The following is an 18365-nucleotide window of genomic DNA, read 5'->3' on the forward strand; positions in this document are numbered from 1 at the left end:
AGGCATCAATGCAAAAGGATGAAAGAAGGGATGATGTGTTGGTTGCTTGGAAAGAGAGGAAGGGGGGTGCGCAGCCTGCCGTGTGCGTGTCGTTGCACCTGAGAGGCGCAGTAAATCACAGCAGATAAGGTAATTGAGGCGTCGTTCGTCATCGGGCGCCAGACGTTTTTATGGCCAGCAGATTGGCTGCGAGGGACGATGATGGCCACGAGACGAGAAGGAACGATGGCGGCGGCTTCCCGAAACCGTCTCACATTTTGCCAGAGCGACTTTAACGCTTCAATTCTGGCAACCTGCTAAAAAACAGCAAATGCTGGTCAGCCCAGATTGCAATGTTTTTTCGAGATACCAGATGTATTTTTTACATTTTGACAGGCTCCAGACTGCAAAAATATATCCCTATAAGTTGTGAGAGTGTGAGACAAATCCACTTCAATCAAAAACAAAATTAACCAGAAATGTGAGCTATTGGAATTTTTATCTTCACGTAATGAAGCAAAACCACCCAAAATTTCTTTGGTTTTACATTTTCAATGTGACACTTTATTTATATAATATAATTAACAGGTTTTGAGCATGATCAGTTTTTATTTTATTGGTTGCAATGACGGCGATAGACGTCCAAACCGTTTGGACTGGGAGGGGTTGGCAGCGATCATTCAATCAATAAGCCTGCTAGGCTTATAAATCACAGGGAGAAACCTTGCTAGAGGGTGTAAATACCTTGTGTTCTTTACAATAAAGTTGGATGGGCAGCCTTGACCGTAAGAGGGGAGCGACACTACATGGTTTTTATTTATAATTTTACTTGATACTTTACCGAGTTATCTTTCTGATTTAATTTTATTTCTTCAGTAACGTAGATACTGGCGCACAAGGTGCATTGGTTTTAAACATTCCCAGTGTGTGGACAGAATTGGGGGAAAATGCCTTTCAGTTCTATTCCCCTCACAAACGAAATAATATTCAAAATCAACTGAAACTGGATCACCTTATATAGTTTGGAGAACTGTGTTTAAATGTAATCTGTAGGGGAGGCACAACTATATTGTTTATATGTATTCTATTTATTGTTCTTGTATTATGTGTCAGGGCGTCATTGGAAAAGAAAGCTTCCTCTCCTTTGACCTCCCTGAATATGTAAAGCTGAAATGTTATGAAATACAGTGTTATCACAGATTACTTGAAAAAGTAATTTAATTACTGATTACTGATTATGCCTCAAAAAAGTTATCTAGTTGCTTTACGGGCTATTATCAAAGTAACAAAGTTACTTTAAAAGTAGTTTATCGGTTACTTTTACTCCCTTTGCTGCCTTAACATATAAATGACAACAGAAAAATGTCATCACATGTAATTGACTTTCCAATAATTGAATTTAAAGAGGAAGATCAAAAATTTTCACATAAGGCTTTAGGGTTTAATTACCGTATTTGTCGGACTATAAGTCGCAGTATTTTTTTATAGTTTGGCTGGGGGTCGGATTTATACTCTAGAGCGACATATGTGTGAAATTATTAACACATTATTATATCATTTCACATGTTATTTTGGAGTTTTGGAGTGACACTGATGGTTTGGTAAAGTTTTTAGCTTGTTCTTTATTCTATAGTTAACTGAATAACTCTTAATAGCTATGTTATGTTAACATACCGGCCACGTTCACATTTCGTTGTTCATGCATCATGTAACATTATTATACTGTACACTTATTCAGCATGTTGTTCTCTATTGTATTTTTATTTTAAATTGCCTTTCAAGATGACATATCTGTTCTATGTGTTGGATTTTATCCAGTAAATTTCCCCCCAAAATGCGACTTATACTCTGGTGCGACTTATTTGTTTTTTTTTTTCTCTTCATTGCGCATTTTTGGGCTGGTGCGACTTATATTCAGGTGCGACTTATGGTCCCAAAAATATAGTAGTCGATGGAGTTGATTTCAACCACCATTGACTCACGCTAGCTAAACCATTCAGGAGCCCTGAAACTAACAGATAACTGACAAACTGCATGGAATTTGTTGAAATCAACTCCACCAACTAATTAAACCCCTGTTAACTCAAAGATTAAACCTAATGTCAAAAATTCAGAAGTTCGGGTTAGGGTTAACAATATCTCAGTGCCAATGTAAAACAATGCAAATTGACTGCGCAATAATCAACAACACACAAATGAATTGTGCAGTAAACAGTGCAATAAACTCAAAGGTGGGGCAGGTAATGCGCGCGCACAACCCAGAAGTACGTCGTACACACATTTGGTCAATTTGGCCACAAAACGTGGAGGCATCTAAGCACTTTACACTCAATCGGACTTACAGTACAACACATTCCAAAGATGCTAAACGAATATGTCACCTCACAGCATAAATGTGCCTCACAAATATGATGTAGACAATGCTTGCTGACTTGGAGCGATGACATCCGCCGTTGCAACGGCAAAGCTACGAAACGGCCGTGCAACTAGCGGCTTCAACCTATCGCTAGAACCCACCAGAATGAAGGAAGAATAGTCACGTTCACTCATGGACGCTAACAGATCAACATTCCCTCGCACATCTCAACAGGTAGCTACACTCGGCTCGAATGTGCACCCCACCTTCGTCACGCCTTTCTCAGTTCCAAAACACTTAGCGCCTCTGACTTGAGACCAAAAAAGGAAGTAATGGTGAGCAGTTACCATGGAAATGAACCCGTAGTGAGAAGATGGGAGCCTTTCTAACATTTTCTATTCGAAATACTCTCCGTACATGACTACAATAGTCTCCATTCTACATATATAATGAGGCAATAACAAAATAGTAATGCACAGACACTAAGGAAACTAGCTTTAATCAGATTACTGGTTTGGAAAAATGAACGCGTTAGATATCAAGTTACTGACAACACTGGTGAAATACCTCATTCTGAGACCACGAAACACAACTGCTTTCATCGGAATACACCGACCGGTGACCACTCTGCTAACTGTGAGCATCAATCTAGTTCAGGAAACACATACTAGCAGGAAATATTGTTTTGACTCATTGTCGATCATATCGTTAACTATTACCAATTGGCTCGGCGACCTCTCCCGCCTCTTCTCAATGTCACTGCCACACAAAATGTCCGCCAGCGCTTAGCGTAGCAGTTACTGTATGTGCGCGAGAGTGCTAAGCGAAGCGCGAGGCACTTTATTTACTGTTTATTCTGCACTTCATCATCATACACCCCCCCTAAAACCCTCCTTAACACCCCCCTTCGCAATCCACTGTGAGCTCAACGCACCACTGACCACGCCGTAAGTGTGTGTGTGAGAGGGGGATGATGTCTATCCCTCCATCGGAAACCTTGTTAAATATTCATTGACAATTATTCCGCTTTGACCGGAGAGTTTGATGATGACGATGAGGAAGACGAAGATGCCGCCGCAGCAGAGGCAGAGAAGAAAAAGAGAAAAATATGCGGGTAGATGGAGGTAAATGATCATGTTTCAATACCATTGACGGTATTGATCATTCGATCGCTGCCAGTACCCATTCCAAATGGATTGAATGTCTGTCGTCCTCAATGGTAGTCAATGAGATAAATAAGGTAGCGAACAAAAATCTTGGTCGGTGGAACGCAACATTTTGGATAATATATTCATACACATACAAAAAAAAAATGCTTTACGACTTTTGGCATCTGTCCCAAAATGGCCTACACCCCCTTGGGTGTTTCCTTCCTTGCCAGCTGGGGGGAGGGTTTAAATATTCAAATGAGTGTCGGGGGAGGGGTCGCGACAGACGGACTACCTTTTACGGCCTTGTTAGAGACCGCGGAGGACTCGCTAGTATGACGCCAGATTGGAAAGTCGGCGTTCTTTTTTTTTTTTTAATTGACCGAGCTTTAACACAATTCACTTGTAGTTGGAAAAAAATTGACATTCATTGGATTGAAAGAAATTACGACTGGGTTTGTGTCTAGTAAAAAAATTAATTAAAAAATATTAAGAAATGAAAATTTAAAAAGTAGGGAAAACATAATAATAATACAATAATAAAAATAAAGGAAGAAAAAAAAAGAAAAGGAAACACTTAATATATTAAAATAAATAAACAAATAAATATTTTCTTAAAAATTTAACTTTACTAAAATAAAAAATAGGTAAATAATTGAAATTTTAAAAGTTACAAAAATATGTGATGTTTATATATATATATTAAAATATATCAGATAAAAATGCCTATAAATGAAACACTTCATAATTTAAATAATATATATAACTATATATATATAAATATACTGTATATATAATACAACTTTTATAAATTGTTTAGTAACACTAGAGGTGTGCGAAATTTCCGATTCTTAGATTATTCACGATTCGGCCGTGGAAGATTCGAGAACGATTCACAAACATCCAAATTCCGATTATTGAAATATGTCAAGTAAAGCAGAAGTAAAACACACTCAGCGCGCCGCGCGATCTTCGGGACGCAATGAGGAACGGAGCGATAGTAGCTAAACATCATGCTTGTCATTACCCGGCCACTCGGGTAATGCCAATGCTCACCTCACGGCGCTAGCTCAACTCATGCCGCGAGATTAAAAAAAAAAAAAAAAAACGTACCTGACTGCTGCTGACAACTGCTACAAAGTACGTCCACATAATGTTAAGGTAGATATCATATTTATATAGGACTAGATGCAAAATAGACTTGGTGGCGATAGCAGCACATGTACAGAAAGCTAGATGCGGGCGTTAGTAAACGGCTGCCATCTTAAAGCAGTAGACTTCCCTGCAAGGCTGTTGTAGCGAACCTTCCAAGCGAACCTAATTAACTTTTTATCTAAAATACTCCTAAATCGGTAAAATATTGACTTGAATCTATCTTTAAAATAGTTTTAAAACTTTCACATGTCGAAAGTAGACAAAAGGGAAAATATGGAATAACAGGAGCAATTTTAACAACTTTAACGGTTGATTCACAACATTAAATTAATTGAATGTAGTTTAAAGCTGCTGATACAGAATGGGGATTTGAGTATATTATTTATTGTTTTTAACTGTTATCTTGATACTGAAATAGTCGTTTATTTAAGCCTGCGAGGCTTTTTTTTTTTTTTTTTTTACAGTTTTTGTAACTTGTAAGTTTTTGTAACGCATATACAAAACATTAGCAGCTAATAGTCAATAATCAATAATCGATTTATAATCGAATCGTAGCCTCTGAATCGTAATCGTAAATGAATCGTTAGGTGCTCAAAGATTCCCACCTCTAAGTAATACCATGACTTTTTTTCTCGTAACGGTTCGTCTTTTTTCTCATAGTAACAGTTTGACTTTTTTTCGCATAGTAATAGCATGACTTTTTCTCATACCATTACTACGAGAATAAAAGTTGTATTATTTTGTTGGGCTAATATACCTGAATAAACTGCTACTTTACGTAGCGCATAGACATCACGATTGTTGACGGGTCAGCTCGGCCATGCACTGCGCAACTCCTTCAAGCAGGGGCCGCCCACATCAGGATTAGCTATTCACAAACACGTACGCAGCGAACTAACGGTGGATTTCGGTTCAAAAGTGCGAAAGCTGTATCACATACAAACAGGAAGGATTGTCTCAGGAGTGATTTGTTCGAGGATTCAAGGTAATTATTATATTTTTCGTACCATGCATTCATTTTGAAATGTTGTGAAAAAAATTGAGAAATTAGCCGCTAAGGCATTGGCATCATAGTTCACAATATTTACGAGACTATTTAATCGAGACTGCTTTGCATCTATATCTATAAAGAATTCAGGGATTTAAGCATTTATTCACAAGAATTTCAATGTAAAAAGCTCTTTGTTGTGGTGAGGCGACACCACAGTGAACTTAAAGACGAGCCGCACTTTCAACGTATTTACATTAAAAAAAATTCTACCTGCACGTTTTTTTTTGTGTTTTTAACCAAGAATCAAGACTGTTTTACGTCCATATCTATAAAGAATTCAGGGATTTAAGCATTTATTCACAAGAATTTCAACATAAAAAGCTCTTTGTTGTGGTAAGGCGGCACCACAGTGGACTTAAAGACAAGGCGCACATTCGACATACAGTGGTACCTCTACATACGATCACTTCGACACCCGATCTTTTCGACATCCGACGTAAAATTTGACCCGCCATTTGTTTCTACATCCGACGAGTTGCTCGAAATACGACGACATGACAGCACTGCAAACGAACGCACGGTGGATTTTCTTGTGTGAGAAATCAACAGTTTTCAAAAAAAGTTGATACAGTTGGAGAAACAAGGAAAAAAGTGATGCTTACCTTTGAAATGAAGATGCAAGTTATAGAAAAATATGAGCTTGGGGTGCGCGTCCCTGAACTGGCTCAACAATACAGCTCCATGGTCCTCTTCCGACCACCGTTCGCCACTATTTATAAGTTAAGGTGACAATTATTATTGTGGTAACATTGCCAAGGAAATCGCCAGCTTTGTCACGTTTTTATCATTTATTTAAGAACTTATCCAACACAAAACGCCCATTGTCTTAAGCAGTTGACTGCTCTCAAGAAAACGAAAGTATTATCTCTACCGCACCGACCTATCTCACTGAGACGTCAGCTTCGCGGTGCGTTCAGGGACAGTAAAAAGTGTCCGCCATATTAGAATCCGATTCGTTACATTATTTACAGGAATAATTATTAATTATTCTTCTTCTTATTATATTATTCTGAATTATTTATTTATAACTTATTTGTTTTTCTATGTTTAATTGCCATTTGTAACAGTGCCAGCAGTATTTATTAAGAATTTAGTGTATGTTTTTAGGCTTTGGAACGAATTAATGGAATTATAATGTATTCCTATGGGAAAATCCTGCTCGACATACGACCATTTCGACTTACAAACAAGGTCCTGGAACGAATTAAATTCGTATGTAGAGGTACCACTGTATTTACGTAAAATAAATGCTACCTGCACGTTTTTTTTTTTTTTTTTTTGCTTTTAAGCAAGAATCGAGACTGTTTTAGATCCATATCTAAAAGAATTCAGGGACTTAAGCATTTGAAACATTTTTTTTTTTCGTTATCGTCATTGTTGACGAAAACAACACTGCTTTAAACCGCTCCTAGTCAAAATTGACTGGACGTCAAGTGCCGTCATTGGCAGCCACTGAATTAAGTGACTGCCCTATTAAGGGTTGATTCATTTTTTTTCATTCATTTCTTGTCTTGGTTGAATTTTTGCTTTGAGTATGTGTGGCTGCGGGCAACATCCAACTTGCTGATAGTGGGCGAGCCAGGGAGGAAGAAAGAGGAAGCGAGAGTGTTGTATTCGCGGTGGTCTCACATGCATGCAGTGGGATTAAAAAGTTAATTATGTTTTAAAATGATATTTTAATTAAATATGGATGGAAGCTAAAATGGATTGGAAGCAAAATAATTAATCAAACGTCAAAAAAAAAGAGGGGAAAGCGTCTTGTGTTGTCTTTCCGCGTGGTCAGCATAAAATTCGATCGCCGCTAATTATTTGGTGACCTATCCGTGTTAGTCTTTAGCAACTTGCTCGTTTTTCAGATTGCTTCCATGCGATCGTCAATATTTGTTTTCACAACAAACAAGATATGCATACTTACGCACACCCTCTAGTGGCCTCGGCGGTAATGACGTCCATCTCTTAAGCGTTTGAAGGCAACTTTTGAATGTTTTTGCATGAAAAAAATAGATCTTAATACTTTCTAATTAATTATTTAAGTCCTTTCATGAGAATTAATCCGCTCTTTTATCGAGGGATTATTACTTTTAAGAATTCATTTCCTTTTCAAACTTCTGTAAATGCCAGCTCAACCGTTTTTTGTTTTTTTTGTACTTTACATCTTAAAACAAACAACCTTCTAACAATGTGAGAGTAAATGATTTTTAGTGCTATTGACAGCGGTAGACTGTGAGGGCTGTCCAAATGGATTGGACGTCTGTCGCCGTCAGTGGGACTTAATGTTTAAATGAATGGATGTGCAAGAGTGCGTAGGTGATGAAGACGTGTTGGCAGGTGTTACGGGGCAGGTGCTACAGCAGCTCCCATTAATAGAGCTAATTAACATTAGCCACCATGCTAATTAACATGTAGGCTAATTAGGAAATAATGAAGATGTGCAAAATGTTAGAGGAAGGGAACCAGTGAGGAGCAAAAGCAATGCATTGTGGGGAAAATCTTTGCCGTCTTCCATCATCATGAGTCTATCCATAGATTTTTACCTCCCACAGCCATTGATTTTTTTTTCTACCTCCATCCTCCCTATATCTTTTTCTGTCTGTCCATATTTCTGTTTCCCTTAACAGTCATCCTTCCTCCCATTTTTACCTTCTCAATCCATTTGTCTGTCCATCCATCTAGCAATCCTTACCTTCTGCATTATCCATTCATCCGTCCGTCCACCAATTAGATGGATGTTTTAGATTTTCCCATTCTTTTGATGACATCTGCATTTCTACTCTCAGCGTCAGGAGAGGGGAAATTTCCACAGTTGCCAGCAGGTTCTTCAAATTGACATTTCAACATTATTGCCATTCTTTTTTTAACCTCAGAACTTGCTTTTCTCCTCAAATTTAGTCACATTTCTTGAACAAATATCAGCACGTGTGTGTGCGCGCTCATTTGACATGTGTGTGCCTTGCTCTTGTATTCATTGTGGCCTCCAAGATGAAAGTGGAGCATTCATTCAACCGCTTCACACATTCAACTGTATTACAGTATCGAATTATGTGTGTGTGTGTGCGTGCGTGTGCACTATACTGGCAGCCGCCCTCATATCCATTATCGATCCTGTATCATTACCCACTGCTCCGCTCTATCAAGACAAAAACACCCTCTTATTGGAATATCTCCCTTGCAGTGTTGACCTCCACACACAAGCACATACATCTGATTTTATTTTTAATCCCAAGTGTGTAGTTGCTTTTTGTGAGTAAATTGTTGTTATGAAAGGTCAGCATGGAAAGAATAATCCCACAACAGCTGTTTTTTTAATTTTTAATTTTTTTTTTTTAAATTTCTTATTTAAATATGATGATCAAACATATTTAGAAGCGATGACAGCATACTACGATAAATGGTTTAATCAGTTTGTAGCATTTAATTGCCATTGACAGAGCTAGACGTTCAATTCATTTGGAATGTGAAGGCTGGCAGTGATAATTCGGACTGAGTTAAGTAGCTGCAGATCTACAGTGGTATAGAAAGGATCTGAACCTTTTGGAATTTCTCATACTTCTGCATAAAATCTCCATCAAATTTGATCTGATCTTTGTCAAAATCACACAAATGAAAAAACAATGTCTGCTTTTACTAAAAAGACCAAACATTTATAGGTTTTCATATTACAATGAAGATAGTATGCAAACAACGACAGGGGGGGGGTAAGTAAGTGAACCATCACATTTAATATTTTGCTGCCCCTCCTTAGGCAGCAATAACTGTCTGACAAACGCCCTCAGGTTTTCCTGCAAAACATCCTGATAAACGTTTGAATTCATTCTTCCATTAATGATTGCAAGTTGTCCAGGCCCTATGGCAGCAAACCAGCCTCAAGTAATGATGCTCCCTCCACCATGCGTCACGGTGGGAATGAGATGTTGATGTTGCTGAGCTGTTCCATTTTTCCTCCACACATAACGTTGTGTGGAGGAAAAACAATTCAACTTTGGTTTCATCAGTCCACAAAATATTTTGCCAAAACTTCTGTGGAGTGTCCAAGTCCCTTCCTGCGAACGAGCAACAATGTTTTTTACACAGCAGTGGCTTCCTTGGAGTCCTCCCATGAACACCATTCTTGGCCATAGTTTTACATATAGTTGATGTGTGCACAGAGATATTGGACTGTGCCAGTGATTTCTGTAAGTCTTTAGCAGACACACAAGGGTTCTTATTTTACCTCTCTGAGTTTTCTGTGCTGCAATCTTGGTTTCATCTTTGGTGGACAGCCACTCCTTGTGAGAGAAGCAACAGTGCCAAACTCTCCATTTCCAGACAACTTCTCTGACTGTTGATTGATGAAAATCCAGACTTTTAGAGATGGTTTTGTATCCTTTCCCAGCTTCATACAATCAACAATCCTTGACCACAGGTCTTCAGACAGCTCATTTGACAGAGTCATGATTGACATCAGACAATGCTTCTCATCAAGACAATTCTTACTAGGTGTGAGTTTTGTAGTGGGCAGGGCAGCTCATCAGTGATTGGGCACACACCTGACTTAAATTGTTTGGTAAAAATTGGTTTCAATTGCTCTTTAAGTCTCCTTAGGCAGAGGGTTCACTTACGTATTTCCCCCCTTCTGTCATTGTTTGCATGCTATTCTCATTAAAATATAAAAACCTGTAAATGTTTGGGTTGTTTTAGTTAAACCAGACACAGTTTTTACATCTGTGTGATTTTGACAAAGATTAATCACATTTGATAGTGTTTTAAAGCATAAATGTGAGAAATTAAAAAAGTTTAAGATAGTTTTTCATACCACTGTACCTAATGAGGTCACAAGTTTAGTACCAAAGGTTTAGGGCCAAGAAGCCTGAATTTGGAACCTAAAATAAACACACTAGACCCAGCATATTAGGCTCTCAGACTCAATTTCCAAAAGACTCAGACTTAGTCTTGCTCTTTTTTTGGTCTTGGTCTTGACTACCAAAATTCTTGATCTTGACTAAATCTAAGTGTTTCATGTTTTCGGGCAAGACTTTGTCTGGTCTCAGTTGTGATCTTGGTCTTGTTTCAGTCATGGTCTTGACTCCCGAAAGTCGCAGGCGTTTTTGAGTCTTGGGCTTCTTTCGGTCTTGGTCTTCGTAATGGTCAGACCTTGGTCGTGGTTTTAGACACAATACAAACAATTTGCCGCAGCCAATGACCCTAACCAACAAGCGAGACTCAAATAGCTAGAACCATGATGATGAAGAAAACAAGAACTCAGTCAGTATCTCCACTTAGGACTTCACTCTAACAACCGAGACTTTGAGACCTTTACATAGACTACATTACCAACTGCTTCTCCTCTATTATCGTCCGCCTCCTTCCTCACACCTTTCCCAACTTTTGTTGTTGTGTACTTGCCGATTCGGAGAGACTTAAAAAGAACAATCTACAGCGTAATGAACAACTCAGCATTCTAATGAATGGAAGTGGACGCCCATTTAAAGCAAGTGAGCTAGTGCGTGTGTACTATTTTCCTCATGCTCACACAGATGATTGCGTGTTGCCGTTTTGTTTATTAGCTCCCTGATTGAGGCGCTCTGCCTCCACCAGATTGGATGACCTTTCCAGATCCTTCCGCTGAGTCTGCTAAGTAGATGAGACGGAGGACCGTGCGCGCTTTGATTCAGATTGTTGCGTGCGTGTGTTTGTACACCTCATCTCCATACAGTTTGTATGCAATTACGTGCGAGAGGCGTGAGCGCTCTGGATGTGATTGTGAGACGCGGCGTGATGTGCGTGAAGGAGACTTTGGTTATCTGTGTGTGCGCGGGACCCACTCTTCATGCTTATGTGCGTGGATGAGAGGTGATTTGTTCCGCGGAATGCAATTCATGCTAAAGGTGTGTGATTTATGTTCGCTTGCGTGTGTGTGAGAGGTGTAGGATGAGGCTTTAGTGTCATTCGAGTGTCGCGTTCTAGCTGGCTGGGCTTTAAAGGGCACGTCCATCACAATGTGGCGACAATTGCTATCATCTACAATAAACAGCTAATCACACACAATGACTCCTATGTGTTGGACAACGAAAAGGCTCCGAATAATGATAGTTGTTATGAATTTATTGGCCGATGTGGACAGTGATAGACTTCTAATCCGTTTTGACTAGGGAGAGGCTGGCAATGAATAATCATTTTTCAGCAAAAGTTAATGTTTTCGAGGTGACAGTTTATTCAAAAGTTCTTGGCTGCCATTGACGGCAGTAGACATCCAATCCATTTCACTATTGCTGCCAGCATTTCCAGGTCAAAATGAATTGGAGGTCTCTTGCTGTCAATGGCACTGAAAAAGCGGAAAAAAAAAAAAAAAAAAAAAGGCCATACATGCGTGTTGTTATTAACTCTGGCATGCACATTTGTACATGTATTTATGATGCGAAAGTCTGATTGGTAGGAAAATGACACCAATGATGTAATTCAAAAGTTGTCCTTAACAAAAACAGACAGCATGTCAAAAATTAGAATTGAAAAAACATTTCCATCAGCTGAATATATGAAATATGTAATCAAAACGTAAAACTGAGAACTGAAACTGTATTATGTATTTAAAAAAGTACCGGTAACTAGGGCTGAACGATATTGGAAAAAACTTATATTATGACTTTTTGGGTGTTTGCGATATACAGTATATTGCAATTTTAAAACTGCAATATACTTGAATAGGGAAGACTTTGGTTGACTCACCATGTTTCTGTGTTGGTGTATTGCATTCAGTATTTTATTAGATTGTTTTTCTTGAGTTTCCCCATTGTTTTTCTCATTTATACTAGAATTCATGAGTTTCCCCATTGTTTTTCTCATTTATCCTAGAATTCTTTATATTCTTTAAACAATTTATCATATTCATTATGAAAATGTTATCTTAGTTTCTGTATTTTTTTAATTGTTGCATTTTAGATTTAAGGTGCTTGAATTTACTTTAATTGTATTTATTATTATTCATATATTTAAAGGGAACCACGGACAGAAAGACTTGTTCTTTAAAGATAAATGTTAGTATGAGTTATAATAATTTGATATTCAAACCCCTCTTAATGTTTCGTTTTTATAAAATTTGAAAAATTAGTTTAACTAGTAGGTCGCCATTGTTGTTGACAACGCAATGCGGTGACGTCACTGGGCAGTGCTGCCATACTTCTACAGTGTCACTCGTCAGCTACATAAACATATCATCGGTTCTGCCCTTACAATTTGAACCCGAGCGGAAAAGTGATGAGCAAGACAGCACTGTCGATATTTAAAAAAAAAGAAAAAACTGAAAAATAACTGAATTTATAATAAGATAAAATAAGACTAATACTAAAACTAATAAAAACTAAACGCAATAATTTCAAGCAAAATGAATACTATTAAAAACTAGCACATCCAACTCTTAAAAACTCATGAATACTAACTGAAATAGAGAAAGAAAAATGAAATAAAACAAAACTATAATGAAAACTCCAAAATTATAATAACCTTTTGTCGTTCATGATGTCATTTTCTTGCATTGGTCCATCATGAAATTGTGTTGTACCCGGATTAGCATCAAAATCGAAAAGAAAAAAAGCTTTTTAACTTTGTGTTGTATTTTTAATTTTGTTGTTCTTTTTGTTGTATTTTTCTTATTTATTTCATGATTGCTCAATTTTTCTACTTCTTATTTTCATTTTTCAGGCAGAACTGCTGTCTGGCCGACGTGACGCCCAGCGAGTTGCTCTCCAACAGATGGCTGCTAAGCTTAGCAGCCTGCAGTACACCTCAAACGCCAACAAGGGACACAACATGCACCTGGGACGCAGCAACAGGTAAATGAATTAGTACGTCTGCGTGAGTGATTAACTCTTTGGCTGCCATTGACAGGGACAGGCATCCAATCCTTTTGAACTGGGAGGGCTGGGACCGATCATTCGATTTCCCTCCCCTCACCCAGTTCAAATGAATCAAATGTCTATCGCCGTCAATGGCACTGAAACATGATCATTCACTGCTAGCCCTTTAAGTCAGCTTGCGCTGTGCCACTGTTTCATCCCCGCAGGAAGAATCCATTAAAGATGGCGCATGACGTCCAATCCCCTCATAAATCTACAGCCGCCGTCGCCGACTCAAAGGTGGCGGCTGCCAATATGGCTCATTCAACCTTTTCTTTTACAGTGACAGCCTAACAGGGCAGCCGTCTTTGCACATGCTTCTTTTTCTATCCTACCATTCCTTGTCTTCCCCTACATGTCCTACTTAAACTTTTTTTTTTTTCAGTGTTTTTTTCCTGTCTTGTCCTTGCAGTGTTGTCACACATTACTTGAAATAGTAGTTTAATTACTGATTACTGATTACGCCTCAAAAAAGTAATCAAGTTACTTTACTGATTTCTTTATTATCAAAGTGAATTACTTTAAAAGTAATTTATCAGTTACTTTTTACCAAATTTTCTCACTTTGCTGCCTCAATATAAGAATGACAACAGAAAAATGTCATCGTATGTAACTGACTTTCCAATAATTAAATTTAAAGGGGAAGATCAGAATTTTTCACATAAGGCTTGATCTTTGAGTTAGCGGAGGTTTAATTAGTCGATGGCGTTGATTTCAACCACCATTGACTCGCGCTAGCTTAGCCACTCCGTAGCTAGAAACTGACAAATAACTAAAAAACTGCATGGAATTTGTTGAAATCAACTCCACTGACTAATAACCCCGCTAAGTTGAACATTAAGCCTAATGTCAAAAATTCTGAATTTCGGGTTAGCATATCAGTGCCAAAATAAAACCATGCAAATTAACTGCACAATAATCAACAACGCACAAATGAATTGTACAATGCAATGAACACAAAGGTCAGGGCGGGCGCGGATGCGCAAGCACAAGCCAGAAGTACGGCGTACACACGCGCGGTCAATTTGGCCACAAAATGTGCCGGCAACTAAGCACTATACACTCAATTGGACTTACAACACATCCCAAACATGCTAAACGAACACTTCATCAACACGAATATGATGTAAAAAATGGTCGCCAACTTCGCGAGGACGAGGGGGAGCGACAAAGACCCGCCGTTGCAATGGCAAAGCTATGAAAGGGCCGTGCATGTACCACCTCTAAACTATCGCTGGAACCCTCCAAAATGAAGGAAAAATACTCACGTTAATTCATGGACGCACACAGATCAACATTCCCTCGCACATCTCCATCGCACATCTCAACAAGTGGCTGCACTCGGCTTGAATGTGCACCCGCACTGGCACACGCCAGTCCCAAAACACTTAGCGCGTGTCAAAACAGGAAGACCTATGAGCGGTTACCATGGAAACTTACACGTAGCGAGAACCTTTCGAAACTTTTCTATTCAAAATCTCTTCATACATGACTACAACATTCTTCATTCTACATCTATTATGAGGCAATAACAAAATAGTAATGCACAGACACTAAGGAAACTAACTTTAATCATATTACTGGTTTGTAAAAATGAACGTGTTAGATTACTCATTACTGAGGAAAGTAATCAGATTACAGCAAACACTGTGTCCTTGTGATGACTAATTAGTTCACCTGTCTTTATAAGCCAATCAGCTCTTCACACTCTCGTTTCTTGCCCAGGTGCTGCTTGTTGTCTTGTCAATTTGTTTGTTTTTCGCTGCGTTTTTCAACCTTTTTTGAGCCACGGTACACTTTTGTCATTAAAAAAAAAAAAAAAATCCCAAGGGACGCCACCATCAAAAAATGTATAATTGAATTTCTGTAAACTATATTAACAATATAAAGTTGTGAACAGGAATCAAACAAACAGAAAGAAAAACATGTTTTATAATCATATTTTTACTTATTCAGTGTGGCTTCTGTAAAGGAGTAGGTATCAGTGCATCCCCGTTGAAGTTAATCATGCTATTCATTCATTACATTCCAACGTAAATCCCGAAAAAGGATAGCTTACACCAGAGACTCTCCGAGAAGAAATAGTCTTTGCTTCCTTTTGATTGCCATTTAATGATTTTTTTCCCCAGTTCTGACTTAGCTTATTTCCTTTTTAAATCCTTTACAATGTCTGTCACCGTTACTTTAGCTATCTAGCCGCTACCGCTAGGCCCAATGCCACTCTTACCTCTTACACATCACTAAACAAAATAATTAGCTACCTATTGACACCTACTGCTAAGGAAGAGTATTGCATGATGACCAACCATTGGACAGCACAGACACCAGATTTTGCGCATTTCCGGATTCATTTTCCAAAAATATTTTTACATCAATTAATTGAAAGTGAATGATTGTCCACGGCACACCAGACACTACGCCACGGCACAGTGGCACAGTGGTAGAAAAACACTAGTATATAGGTCCCCCTTTTTCTGTCTTGGTTAGTTTTTTTCCCCACATGTAAAATCACTCTTTTTTTGTTGTCGCCAACATTTTATCACGTATAGATTCCCATATTTACATAAACCCTGATTCACATCAATTACGAAATAGCCAGAAATTCACACGACAAATGGCTGTATTTTTAATAGCCTAGATTTTCACATTTCCCCCCAAAACATTGACATTGCTCATTCAATCATTGTCACTGAATAATAGGGGTGTGACAATATATCGAAATGGTGGTATATCGTGATACTTTGTATTCCAAAAGGTTATCGATATGCTACTGCCAAGAATCGAGATAACATCGTTTTAAAAAGGTGTCACTGTTTAAAAAAAACAAAAAAAAAGGGAACCAACAAGTTGCTACCAAAATCTTCCACCATAATAGTTTCTCAGTTAACTATAAGGCTGCATTGATGGTGCTCGACGCCCAATCATTTAGACTGGGAACGTTTGTTCATTCGAAACCAGAGCATTTACAGTTATTCTGCCCGATTTTCAGGGCATTTACAGGTCACTAGTTGTTCATTTTGGGGCATTTACAGGTCATTTCCTGTTGATTTTGAGTCACTGCCTATTGATTCGGGTGATTCCCAGGTCACTTCCTGTTCTGTAACTCAAAATAAACAGGAAGTGACCCATTAAATACCCCAAAATCAACAAGAAGTAACTGAAAATCAACAGGTAAATGACCTTAAATGGCCCAAAATTACCTCATTGCCTGGCATTGGCTGTCACTTACGGCCATAGACGTTCAATCCGTTTGAAGTGGGAGGGATGGCAGCGAATGAACGAATGTCCAGTTCAAATAGGTTGAACGTCTACAAGTGATAAACTCATTCCAATTCACAGCAGAAGCTTGTTTTTCTGTACATTAGTTGTCTGTAGAATATCCTAGAATGATTTCCTAACCAATGTATCGATAATCGTTGTATCGCCATATCGTCAAATCATCGTTATCGTGAGCTTTGCATCGCAAATCGTATCGTATAGTGAGGTACCAAGAGGTTCCCACTCCTACTGAATAACATCTGCAAGAAATCCTCCATTCAATCCTTTTGATTTTTAACTTGGAGGAACGGAAACATCTTCATATGTGGACCCACAAAAAAATATATATATATTTTTTGTGGTTCCATCAATGGAGATACTATCTGTTAGTGGTGATTGCTTTTAACTATTTTATCAATCGGTGGCTCTTAAATATCCCAAATATTAACAGGAAGCGAACTTAATTCAATAAGACTGTCTTAATTGCAACATTCTTTGTTCCCGTTCCTCAAAACATTGAAGGAAGTTGTTCTCACGCTGCCATATTAAGGAGTGTCTCTTAAACATACATTGAGAAGCATGCCGGGACCGAGGATCAAGGAGCTTCATTGGGCTTCTTAAAACAAGGAACTTCTCATGTATCCACAGCGAAAATGCTATAGTTCCTCGACCTCAACTAATCGAGATGGTTCAAAGTTATGAAGCTTTACATCATTCATTATATTTGACTTGAATTCAATACCACCTGAAATATAAACCATGAACTGGATATTTTGTGGTTACAATAGTATCAAAGTTTTTCATCATTTCGGGACAGAGTAAAAACTCCGCAATGCAGGCAATCTATTTGTGAACATCTTGTGGTATGTGTTAATGACGTACTGTACATCATCTGTAGTTGTCACCTCCATTAGATGACGTAATGATCGAGGAAGATTACAGTAATTTTCAGACAATAAGCCGCCACTTTTTTCCTTCATTTTGATCCTCCGCGTCCAGTGCGGCTTTTTTGTTGACTTATTTGGGTTCATAGGCAACACTTTATTTGACAGCGGCGTCATAAGACCATCATAATTATGACATGACACTATCATGGGCATTACTGAATGCTTATGACAGATGTCAATAAGTGTCATCCGGCAAATTATGTCACTAACTCCATTCATGACCAGCTCGGATCTTTTACATTCATTCAAAAGTGAGATCATTTGCCGTTTAACACTAAATGACATCTGTTATAAGCATTCATTAATGCTCTTGACAGTGTCATGTTATAATTATGATTGTCTGATGACAGTCTTATGGCACCACTGTCAAATAATGTGTTACCAAATACCATAACTGGCAATTAATGAAACAACAGGAACAGTAACTGAAGAAATAATTTGCACAGAACAATAATTTGGATTGTTATTTACATCTGTAGCGCTGCTATGCATGCTAGGAGGCATGTTGGACAACAACAGTGTTGACAGCAGGTGACAGCAGAGGTTGACGGTCTCTCCCAAAGGAGCAGTGATGGCCAAATGAAGCTTCTTGTAGAAATCAAG

At 38.3% G+C, this 18365-nt stretch overlaps 1 protein-coding gene across 2 annotated transcripts in view; it reads left to right on the forward strand.

The window, feature by feature from the left end:
* Positions 1-18365, forward strand: part of akap6 (A kinase (PRKA) anchor protein 6) — a 182208-nt gene that overhangs the window by 86036 nt on the left and 77807 nt on the right. For both annotated transcript variants that reach the window (XM_057858801.1, XM_057858800.1), the window contains exon 14: positions 13364-13494. In XM_057858801.1, coding sequence (XP_057714784.1) covers positions 13364-13494 — 131 coding nt within the window. The remainder of the gene's footprint in view (positions 1-13363; positions 13495-18365) is intronic.

This window comes from Corythoichthys intestinalis, chromosome 15 (genome assembly GCF_030265065.1).
Source record: "Corythoichthys intestinalis isolate RoL2023-P3 chromosome 15, ASM3026506v1, whole genome shotgun sequence".
NCBI classification, from domain to species: Eukaryota; Metazoa; Chordata; class Actinopteri; order Syngnathiformes; family Syngnathidae; genus Corythoichthys; species Corythoichthys intestinalis.